This window comes from Myzus persicae, unplaced genomic scaffold, assembly GCF_001856785.1.
Source record: "Myzus persicae strain clone G006 unplaced genomic scaffold, MPER_G0061.0, whole genome shotgun sequence".
Classification (NCBI taxonomy): domain Eukaryota; kingdom Metazoa; phylum Arthropoda; class Insecta; order Hemiptera; family Aphididae; genus Myzus; species Myzus persicae.
Window position 1 is genome coordinate 15,221 of NW_019104002.1, and position 13,412 is coordinate 28,632.

At 28.5% G+C, this 13,412-nt stretch overlaps 1 protein-coding gene across 1 annotated transcript; it reads left to right on the forward strand.

The window, feature by feature from the left end:
- The first annotated feature begins 5,748 nt into the window (after nucleotides 1–5,748).
- Nucleotides 5,749–9,089, forward strand: LOC111037468. The gene is made up of 7 exons (XM_022320066.1): nucleotides 5,749–5,882; nucleotides 5,981–6,284; nucleotides 6,341–6,522; nucleotides 6,592–6,728; nucleotides 6,867–7,081; nucleotides 7,590–8,116; nucleotides 9,044–9,089. The coding sequence occupies exons 1-7, from the start codon at nucleotides 5,749–5,751 to the stop codon at nucleotides 9,087–9,089; spliced, it is 1,545 nt and encodes a 514-aa protein (XP_022175758.1).
- Nucleotides 9,090–13,412: the final 4,323 nt, after the last annotated feature.

Below are 13,412 nucleotides of genomic sequence, written 5' to 3' on the forward strand. Positions count from 1 at the left end.
ACATAGCGATTTCTGTTGCAAAAAACCAAAATATTTGTATTATATAGGTACACTATACATTATACTTAATCATATTATATGTTTCATTTATTTGACATATGTAATATGTGTAACTATATATTTAAGATATAGGTACATGAATATATTAGCAATATACAATTTAACGTTACTTATTCAATTTAGGGTGTATTTATATTATGGAATCCAGTATTATATCATAACATTGAGCATTAATGGTCAGGTTAAAATATTGTCTTTTATTTATTATTATGTATTTTTGAGTAAATTTATTTAAATTTAACCACAGAATTGTGTTAAACTCGTTATATTATATTATAAGGGGCATTTTATGCGAAAACAAATAGCTGTGTACATCATTGACATTTGTGTGATTTATTTAATAAATTACATTCCTATGGCCGTCGATGAACTGTTCTGTACCTATTTATCACATTACACAGTTGCAGAATTATTTGTGTTTAATTATCAGTATAGGTTAGATTCCTATGTACCTATATTGTATTATATAGTTGCAGAATTCATTTGTTTAATATTTTTATTTTATAAACTATGGATTCTTCATAGTATATTTAAAGCTTATTTATTGAATATGTATACATGTATGTAGCTATATAGTTATTATATAGGTACATAAATATATTAGCAATATACAATAAATGTAGGGTATATTAATTATAAAATTAAATTTTATTTCATTATATTAATGGTCAGTTTAGTTTTTAGTACACTGTCTTTTATTTATTATTATTATGTATGTTAGATTAAATTTATTTAAATTAAACCGCATTTAAATTGCTTATTAACTTAATTTAATTCTTATAACGCTACACAATTTGTGTGTCCTGTTAAATAAATAATAACCTCCGATGAACAGTTCTATAGTTGCAGAATTTGTGTGTTTACTAAGATATTTAACCACCGATATAGGTTACTAATACTGACGTTCGTAACACCGCCGAAGAACTGTTCTGTTCCACATGGGTGCCGTTTATTATTTATGTGTTTAGTTTAATATTTAACCAAGAGAGGTTGGGCTACCAAGGACAAAACAAAAACAATAAGGTATGGCAACATTTTATCGAATGAATAAAAAACAGTATGTGGAAATCAAGATGTTGAAAAAAAAACTGTTTGTTAAACCCACGTCGTAACGAACGGCTTCGGTCTACGAAGAGGATCGGTTTGTGTACGAACTGCACACCCGAGGGTTTTAAAAGAATACCTTTTACGGACGAAACAGTAAGGAAAAAAGGCGGAAAAGTCGAATAATAGAGGGTAATAAATAATCGTAAAATCTTTCGAAAAACAACGACGATATCGATGAGTGATAAAAGATTACGAGATAACTCGTCGACGGCTCGGCCCATAGATAATAGATTAAATATATGGATAGGCCATGGCTAAATTAACACTGTGCGCGGTTGTGTTCTTTTTTGTGGGAGAGAGAAATCATCTTTAAAAATGTTCTTTTTCTTACATGGGGTATTATTTAAGGTCATGTTCAAACTTCAAATAAAGTTAGATATACATAAATATTTTAAAATAGAATAGAATCATAATAATTCAACCAAATATAATATAATTATTAATTACCTTAGAGTTTTTAAGTTAATTAAAATACTGTAGGTTTGTGAGCGATTAATATTTACCCCATATAACCTCAAATTGATAGTACTACAGGAATGCATGATAAACTCCAATAGCCTATCCATCTCTTTATTATCTATGGCTCGGCCGCCAAAGGAGGAAGTTACGTGATTGGCCGTAGGGCCGGCGGCGGTAGAAACGAAACGGCAACACTGGCCTCCCCTAAACGTGTGACGTTGGCGTTCCGATTCCTTGTCATTTTAAATATTAAGATTAAATAAAACATTTTTTTACTTGAAATTATACTGTATTTCTATATTACTCAATCTTTATTTTTTTGAATCCTTAATAATTTAATACTTTAAAACTACGTATTTAAGAATGTGCGAATGTACAACAATGCGCTCCACCCCCCTCTGTACTGTTTTTTGAAGATTTTCATACTACTCCATTGTAAGTTATGAGAACCCACTAATAGGCTCTGCATGCAAAGGTAAATTAGAAATAAATAAAAGGGATGTTAACAAAGATATGCGAATTCTGAGTACTTCAGTAAAGAACTATAAAAAACAACAACAACAATAATAATAATAATAATAACAATAATAATAATAATAATAATAATAATAATATTAATATTGCAGACCACTACCTTACTAATTTGATTTAAACAATAACAAAAATCATCATTTTTTAAATATATATTAATTGTATTGTTGGTATTTAACTGATAATGGATCTGACAACGTTACTTACCAGAAACTATGAATGCGTTGGAAGCAGATTCAGCAGTTTGACAACGATAGAGACGACAATCGCTACTCACCGACGCTAACAGAATACGGGGCATAAGGGTGTTGCTGGCTGCAGGACGACGCTGTTGTCGTTACCGATTAGTAACGATAGCGCATGCGCGGGCCCGTAATCTGTGGAGCTAGACGTCACCCACAGGCCACAGCCGAAATATTGCCGAAACTTCGACGTAACCCTCCTCAGCGCCATCCCACACACCGGCAAAAACCAAATAGGGTGATAAATTTCCCGGGACCTCGAACGTTTGTTGTTTGTAAAATACATAGTATTCGACATAATGCGGCATAGATACAACAATTACATATAACAAAACAAAACTTGTTAATCATTAATAATATAAATATATGTTATATATGTTAATAATATGTAATTTCCATAATGAATAATTGATTTAAACAAATATTAATATTTGTTTTATTATTTAATTTGATCTAAATTAATTACGTATACCAACCTATATTGTTTTAATTGTTTCAACTTTGTAACAAAATATGTTTTATGTTTATATTTTATATTTTGTTAAACAGCGTATTTTTGTATATATTTGGTTTTAAACAAACTCATCCAAATTGTATTTGTTTAATTTTAGGGTCTTGTCTTTACAATAATATTTGTATGGTATACTACGGAATATGAGTACAACTATGTCAAAAACATTGTAAATAGAGCCTTTAATGATTATTTAATTAATAAAAAAAATTGTTTCTATAGATGTAATCTGCGGGAACTACTCCGTATTATATTAATCGACACGAAACTGATATTTGATAGGATATTATTACCAATCAAAGATAAAAACATAATAAAAGTCTTTAAACAATTTTTAAAAGGTATAAAATAAATGATTTATATTACTGATCTCCTTCCTCATACTTTATCATTGTTGATATTATATTGAATTTACTCATTTAATTTACTAAGGAGATAACATTTAAGCGAATATTGTTTTATTAAATAATATATTATATTTATATGGACGCCGTACTAAAATAAGGATGTTTTAAAGTGATTCATGTGGGATAAGGTATTCACTACATTTTTCGGTCACCTTAGCCGATAAGGAATGTACGAACAATATGGTAACTCCCCCTTGGCCGCAGGCGCTGGGTGCGCTGTTGCCAGATCGGTTAGGAATGAAAATCGATCGTCGCAAGACGACGACGTTCGACAACAACAATATAACTGCCTATAATGTTTTGTTCATTATTTTAAACGTGTGTCAGTTTAATTTTTTTCTTCGAAATAATCATAATGATTTAAGACATTTATAACTTTAATAGGTAGCCCCAATTTTTTAATTTCTACAAAAATAAATTATAGTTTATAATTTACACTTAAAGATTAAATATTTTTACAGGATTTTTTTCATAAATATATGCTTGCATAAATATATGTGAAATGTTTGTATCTTACAATTATCTTTGCATATAAATCTGTGCTCTATGATGTTAAAGAAGCCATTAAGTATTGTATTATACTTGTTAACACGCGAGCAAACTTATCAAATCAAAGTATTTTTTTTACTTTGATGACCCCATATTAACGGCGGAGTACGATTGCGCGCGTTTCCCTTTTTGAGTATACAATATTATGCGTGGTGCCCATGGGCGGAGATCCTTTGAAATATTGAGGGGGGGCTCAAATAGTTGGTAGCAAACAAACCTGTGGGGGCTTCACCCCTACACCTCCAACACTATTTATATTTAATAACTCATTAAAATAATTAAAAATTCTCATTATTATACCTACTAATTAGAATACTCACAAAAAAGGAAAAATAAATAAAATACAGTTGCCATTTTTAACTTAATTGTATTAACCTATTACACTTTTTTTCAAATATATTTAAAATAGTGTCATTTAGTAACGATTTAGTTTTATCTTTTTCAATGTAGAAGATTGATAGTTCATTAAATTTTGTTGTTGTATTGATGTCCTTAACCAAGTTTTAATTTTCCACATAGCAGAAAAACTTCTTTCGCATGTAGTAGAACTAATTGGCAGTGTTAAAGCTAGTTGGAGCATTTTACAAAAATTAGGAAAGACTTGAAGAGAAATATTCTTTTTAATATCTTCAATATCGCCTATTTCAGGTTCAACTAGGTAGTTCTTAGCAACCATCATTTCTGACTTTAGACTTTGTTGACAAATATTCAAAACCTGTAAATCCTATAGAGTAAACATTTTATTTATAATTTTATATATTAATTTAGTACCTACTGAATATGTATAAAATAATATACAAAATATCTTATAACGATCAATGACCTGAGTACTTCCATCATAATTTAGTTTAATAAATTCATCAACACCAACAGCAAAGGACAAGTTTTCATTGGAAAGCCGTTTTTTTAAATTTACAATTATAGAGTCAAGTACTTTAAAATATATATTTATTCTAAAATAATCTTTAGCTAAAATAGTTTCTACATCCACAGCCTCAGAAGTAGATATACCTAGTATGACGTTTAGCGTTCAGCACGTTTATTTGTAATACTAGTCCTTATTAATTATTAAATATAGTTTTTGGATCCAAACAAAAACAAATTTACTTATAAATTTGATGTAAAATTCTTATTTTTTACAGTTTAGGTATTTATTTAATAATAATAATAATAATAAATTATCCCTAAAACATTCTGTAATCTGTATAAAAGTATGTTTTTGTTTCTTAAATTTATAAGGGGGCTTGAACTTCAAATTATTTATTTTTGGGGGGGGGAGCTAAGTCCCCGTAAGCCCCCCCTCGATCTCCACCTATGGTGGTGCCGGAATAACAAAGAACACGATTTTGACTCGGCGTACGATTGTCTTGAAATTGACGTGACGTTGCTAAATTGATTACAACTTATTTCAGTTATTTAGAAAAAAATTTAATATTAAGATAACGATACAAATACATCCATTCAGAATGTACTTTAATATATTTCCTCAAATACCTAGTTTACAAAAATGTTATCATTTATACCGCTGAGAGATTCACACTCAGCTTGTCTACTTCATAGAAGAAAATAAAAATTATTAGTATAAGACTATACTCCTGACCGGCGTGATTCTCTCGACGAAATTACATGCACTCGGTCTAGTTCCTAATTTAATAAAATACAATTTAAATGAAAAATTAAATAATTGTATTAACTGGCTTAAAATGGAATTAACTAAAATACATTCAATAAAGCGGTATCGAAATAATGCCTACCAACTAAGATGTATAAATAAACTTTTTTCTTAATTTCTTAAAATAATTGTAATTTTATAATTGTATTTTTATTCAGTAAATATTTAACCTATTTAACATATTGTAAACCATTATAGTTCGAATCAGTTATGCCTTCAAATTTTTTCAAAAAAGATAACACCAGTGAAATAATTCAAGCCAATTTATTGAAGTATACATTTCTTGCCAAACGACAAGAATTACGCAAACGTGCAGTACCCACGAAATACCGCAACAACAACAAGTAAAAATATATTTATTCTTATAACTATTGTAAAAATGTATATATTATATGTAGGTTATATATAGTAAGATATTAAACCTGATTCTTTTTGTACATAGACTAGCCACCTTACTACTAGAAAATGAACGGGATAACCTTTTGACAAACTTGAATATTGGAACGACTAAGTTTAGAAAAAAACAAGATATAAAGAATCGAAAAGATATTAATAAACTTTGCACTAAAAAAATACAAGCATCCGAAAAACTTCAACATTTCAATAAATATTTAGCCGCTTTGAATGAAGAAATTCGTCTTAGCCAAGTTAGAGGTTCAGAAAAACATAAAAATTCAAAAATATATAAATCAAAAACTTACAAAGAACCAAAAATTCATTATGACCTAAACAAATTATTATTTAAAGTAAGTGACAACAAAACTAATAGACACAAATCAACCAACTCATAATATTGATTTAGCATACCCATGTATACAACAGTAAAGTCAAGGAACAAAACGAGTTAAGGCATACATTAGATGGATTACTTCAAGAATTAGAAAGAAAAAAAGAGAAATATGATTCGATAATGTGTCAACTAAATAAGGCAGCTAAACTTTTAAAACGTGTAGGTGATAACGCATTAAAATCTAACAAAGATAGGTTCGTATTATACCACTGTTATATACTTTAATATACTGCACTGTTCTATATTAATACAATTCAATTTAGAGAGCAAGCGCATAGCAATTTAGTAACTTTTCAAGAAACCAGTATGATGGAAAAAAAACAACGAGAGAGGGTAATGTACATGTCAGTGTATAAACTTAAAGCCGACCTTGAACGTAGCGAATTTCTTCAAAAAAAACGTAAGCGTTTCAAAATCATTGCTACTAAAATAAATTTATATATTGCTGTCTATGATTGATTATTGTATAACTACAATATAAATATTTTTATTTTGACATTCTTTCAAATATTTCAACATATCAAAATATTTTGTTTAGATAGTGAACGTCTTAATAGACTTATTATTGACAGCAGTAAAGATGATATAGAACAAAACAAAGAACAAAATGATAACGAAGAACTCATAACATTAATGAAACACTTAGTTCATATCAGTGGAGATACTGATTTAAAAATGATTATAGATAATGTATTAAAAATCAATTCTAATAAAGAGAGTTTATTTCGTCATTTAATGTTCCTAGAACAACAAGTGAGCCAAGTTTTTATGATTTCTTGTATTTTAGAAAACTATGTGTCTCTGAAGACTGAATTACTCTGGTTGATATTTTTGTATTATCTCGGTATCATTAATAATAGTAAATTAATTATTGTTCCTACAACTTAGGTACAAGATAAATCAATGTTTTGGTCAAATTTTATGAATTAAGAAAGTGAAAATTATAATTTTTATCATAATATACACTTTACTTATCTTGATTATATTTTTATCAATAACTTTATTTAAAATAAACCCACAACAAGAATGTGATATAAATCCGGATTTTAACATTTTTAAATTTTAATCTATTCAGATGAAATCTTGTTAAATAAAAATAAAATTAAAAATAATTATTTTTGGTGAAAGTACAAAATTAATTACTTAATGTTAATTTGGATTATTTTCAACAGGTATCTGTTATATCTATGATTATAAATCATAAAATATAACTAAAAAATGTATTATTGATTAATTCAGTACATTTTTTTTTGATAAACAGTGTTTGGAATTGGAGAATTCTATAAGTCGAGATCAAAATATTGCAATCGATTGGAGAATATCAAATAATAACAGAATAAACCATAACGAATGCACATTAAAACATTATTTTGAAACAGCCCAAACAAATCGTCGAATTATAAATACAACTCAGGAATTGACGGATAACATGAAAGCCGTGTACGAAGAATTATGTGATATGATCTACAATTCTATATGTCGACCTTTAAAAATTAAAGTGAATGATCCATTAAATGAAGAAAATATCATGGAATATATGACAGAAATAGAAAATAAATCATATGAACTTCTGTATAAAATAAACTGTATTGAAACCAGTTGTATAACGGGACAAACCGAAGATCCGATGACTTCCGACGGAGAATCGAAACAAAATCTAATAATTAAAGATTATAATGGCTTAGAAGTGAAAATGCATCAAATTCTCAAAATGCAAGACATAAATTCAGTACAGGATATGCATGATAATGGACTCAATAATTCACAGACGTTAACCACTTGCCAAGAGTAACTATGTGCCTGACCGGGCTTGCCTAGTGGTCTACTGTCCCAGAGGACAGTGGACAGCTTTTTTTGTTTAGGTCGTGGAATAGTGCCTGGTAGTCTTAACAAATATCTCAAATATTCAGTATTAGAACGATATAAATATATAATATGATTTGCATAATCATTCACTGCCATAGCGGTGAATGTGGTAGCCGGTAGGATAATGTAAATATGTTTGTGGAGCCAAGTTTCGCTTAACTAGTCCACTAGCTCTTATTATAGAACATTTTATAATCATTTCATTGTATATTAAGGTACATACTATATTATAAGATAGCCAAGCAAACTGCAAGCGTGCTTTCAGCACCTACTACCTACCCTTAAAATAAAAATCGGTTATGTAGGTCATTAAACTAACAATGTCTGTAAGTTCGTATGCTCATAAGCATCTAGCAGGGAAACAAGTTTTGGAGAATTGGATTTCCACAATGTCTTGAAAATAATAAAACATTCATCGTCACTTTTATTTAAATTGCTATCTTAAATTATGATACTTACTAGCATAATTTAACATACCATTCAAATTACAAATTATAGTGGGGGGGGGGGATAGTCATAAGAACAATTATCAATAACAATAGCTAAAAACTTTTTTATTTTACTACTAACTTATTGTTAAACTTATTTTTATTTTTAAGTATCATAAATTGCAATTGAATATCATTTAGATTATTTAAATTACTTAGAATTTCAGAAATATTAAATGCAGAAATAATCATCGATAAATAAAAATTATTATGTGCACGGGCTAAGTGGAACTTATTACTAATTTGTCTATTTGTTAGCTATTCTCGGAATTTAATTTAATTGCTAAGACTAACTGTAGCCTCAGATACCTACCCATAACAAATGTGTTAGGTAAAAACTTACAATTTATTATTCATTTAGGAAGCAAGCCGGAGTCGTACGGATAAAATCGGTACTCGACGAGTAGAAGTGATAGAATACAAGGAAAAATATATTGTTATGAGAAAATACTTCTTGCAAATGAATGCCAAACTCAAATACATGGAATCTATGGCAATCACAACCTATAGAAATAGAAATTCCTTAGGTATCTAGTCTTTTATTATCTACATAGGTATACATAATATTATTACCAAACAATATTAGGGATAAATCGACAACTAAAATTGTATATTGACTATTATTGAGTTAAATTATAATAATAGGATATATGTGAATAAATGCTCATATAATCATGGGTTCAAAAAATCATTAGTACATGTAGTCATTTCGAAGATCAATACAGCAGTTGATTAAAAAACATATAAATGCATTAAAAATATATTTTTAAGGATACATTATATGTAAACGCTGTTGTAATATCATGTTGTATTTTTTATACATGATTAATGATTATACACATATTTAAAATACAACCTGTTTTTGTGTCCAAATTAAAGATTAAATCAACACACAAAACTTTGTGGTAGATGAAGAATACGTCCAACGGTCAACACTCAACACAACTGTACATTATTGCGTACTTACTACTCACTATATTATTATGGTAAGTTTAAAAACCCACATTGTATGGTACAAACAATTTTTTAATAAGATATAAAATGCCATTTATAAAATAAAAATAAAAAATCTGGTATATTTAAATGGATTAAGTACACATAATAAACAATTGTGAATAGGTATTTGAAATGCAAGTGTATTTACAGTACTTATTAAGTAATGAGTGCTATTTACATTTTACTTGTACAGTTGTATCAAATATCAATCACAAGACTTTTAAGTTTTAAAAAATAATAAATATTATTTTATGGTTTATATGTACATATAGCAGTGATTTAAGTGGCATATCGTTCATATGTGTTAGGTACCTACTGTGTTTGATGGTATAAGTAGTGTTGGCGCACAGTGACTAGACACATGGTTAGCTATAGTTAAAATACCTAGGAGGTTACCTCCTTCCAAATAGTTGTGAAACAACTTAGGTAAAATTTGAAGAGGTGCTTAAAAAAATGTAATGTTATTTATGACCACCTATGACCTACCCTATTTATAATGCTTGTTTATTCTTATGTATGATGTTATGTCTAACCACCCGTCGACACTTCAGTACGGAGAATAATAAATTACTATACGAGGGTAACACGCGAAAGATTTCATAAATTTATTTCTAGGAACTCTATGTTAAATCATATGTTACCCGACGGAAAATGATAAATATTGTTAAGAATATAGATTGTAATTTATTTTTAAGACATTTGGGTACTCGTCCAATATGCTATCTACAGTAATTTAGTAGGTTAGTAGGTATACCTTTATATTATATCTGTTTGGAGTGTGTTTATGAGTCGTTTTGTATTACATATTATGTATTATGAGTGTGTCAACTATGTGTCATTTATATCAACACATAATTCAAAATGAAGAGATGTGAGAACATTTTTTAAACATACTCGGTTATACCAATCGACCAAACATATTGTACAAAAATTAAAAACCCAACAATTTGTGGTGTTGAAAAAAGTTCTAAAAAATAGTCGAAAACGTGATTCGGATGGTAATATTTTGAAAACAATTTATTATCAATGTACAAAAAAGAGTACCAAACATAAAATGTACTCAAACACAATAACCTTTTTACGTACATGGGTAAAAATGGGAAGTGTAACAATTAATAGTGAAAAAAAATATCTAAATAATAATGAATAAAATATAATATTATATATATATATCAATATATGTATATTATAATATAAATAAAATGGTTTAAATTTGTGCGATATCTTAGAACTTGTTTAGTATTGGGTATTTCAAATAAAGGTAATACAAGCCGAGGTGTTTACGAAAAGATGAAAATCAACTAAGTCGATGGTAGATAAAATATTTACGGTAGATATCATACACTAAACCATCAAACGTGTGCTAGATAGCATATTGGACGAGTACCGACGTTTGTTATAGTTTGAGAGTTTGACAACATTTTAATACATTAAATATGAACGATAGCACTTTTTCTAGTAAAAAATATGTTGGATGGTCAACTTCGTTGAAGGTTTCTGGTAGCAAATTGGATTTAGTTGCAGGTACTTGGGAGGTTAAAATCAGGGATAGCTCGTCAGGAGAGACTTTGAGACTGCGTCTCTCCTTAAAAAAAACAGCTCCTTGTAAATAATAATAAATTCAAAATAGAAGTTTAGAAGTATAGAAGTTTTTGTATCTGAATTGAAAATATATTATTTCGTTATTTTAGTTTATTATTATTGAAGGCAACACAAACCATAAAAATACCTACCTGGTTATTTCGATGGAAATATTATAATATTACATAGTAATTTGGACGAAGGTCGCCGATTCAGTGAAACTGACTCCCTACGGTTTCAAATCTTTCAATCATAACACGGTGATATTATCGTTGAATGGATGGAGAGGGAGGGGACTATAAGCTACGTATTATTAGCCTCGCTATTGAAACTACTGGGTTCACGACAATAAAATATGCCGTGCCGTTGATAGTCACTGTATGCCGTCATAATTTATTACATTTAATAATCCATTGTAAAATCTTTAATAAAGTCTCCCCAAAATATTTACTTATTAGCCGCTTTTCGTCAAAATTCTTAGTCTTCAGGACACCTTAAAAAAGGTAACATTTTGAATTATGCAAGAGTCCTCATAAATTATTGATAATTTAATTCAAATTTAACACATTCATTACATCAGTATTTCTCAAAAGATGTGCCGCGGTACACTGAAAATGTAAATGTGTGCTTTGAAAACTCAAAGTTTTAAATTTTCACAAATGACATTTTGAAAAAGAATGTGCGGCATCTTATTAAAACTAATCATAACGTGCCGCGATGGAAAAAAAAGTTTGGGGACCACTGCATTACTTTGACAAGAAATACTCAACACTTATAACGGAGCGGTTACCCGTTTCCCCTCCTTTTTTTACAATTGTCAATTACATTAAATAATACCTACCTATTAAACATTTATAAGTATTATAACTATAGTCTATAACTATAGATTTTTAAATTGTTAAAAATAAAATAAATATTAATTACATTTTTTTAAGATGATTGCATGAACGTGTATCACTAATTACCTTACATATGTGCAGAAACTTACACTACATCACATTATTTTGTATACAATGTTTAACTTGGATAACCTTGTAATACATATACTGATATACATGCCCCATAGCGCATGGGACATTTTCTTTTAAGTCTATAAATTTATCAAAACTAATGAGAGCTGCTGTACTGGTATAAAATACTTCTTTACCACATATGAAGTGAGATAAGTCTACATAATAATATAGATAGTACTTATTCTAAACTGTGTAGTCACACTCACACCGTTTTATTTTGATTATAAGTGGCCAAAACTGTAGTAATTAATAATTATAATATTCATAAATTTTAAATTATGATATTGCTAATATTGCTTGTAAAATTCATTTGAACTTTGTTAAATCCAACAATTAATTTTTAGTGATATTTTTTTCTTAAATTTGAAGCAAGATCAGTTAATACATAATATGTACCTACCTAAAACAAAAATGCGTGATAAGTGATATTTAAAAGGAAAACAAAATTGAATGTGTATTAGGTTAATTTATTTTAATTGATAAGGTAGATATTTTTAACAAAATTGAATTTAAAAGTAGCTTTAATAGTCTTATAAATATTAAAATAATAGATGTAAAATATACTCTCTGTATTCGGGTTTTCCGATCATGGAAATCATACAAACAAATAAATTCTTCTCCATTTTCAGTCGATATTTTCCACTGCATATAAAGTTCTATTTAATATTTAATACAATCTTACTAGCGTCGTCGCTGACATTTATAAAAACGATTGATTCATTTTATCTTACTTTTTGATATGAGCATATTATTGTTCAATTTCACCAGAAGCGCTGGTATATAGTATCTTAAATAATTACTAAAAATAAATAAATAACACACCTAATCATTTCATTCTATCGAACACAACACACAATATTTCAGTCTCTTGCATTAGAGGGTTCGAAAACAACATCTATAATTATTATAAGTTTAGATAATAATAAATTACGAGCCTTATCTACCCTTGATGTATTCCTTTAATCTTCAACGCAGGTGCAAAAACACATTACCTATCTACCTGTTGCACCTGCTACAGTGGGTTTATAAATTGATTTATGTGACATCAAAAGGCCAGGTAATTTCACCGTATAAACTGTTAGGTTGTATAAATTATACACAACGAATATAGGAAAGGTACATTTTTTATATATTAAACAC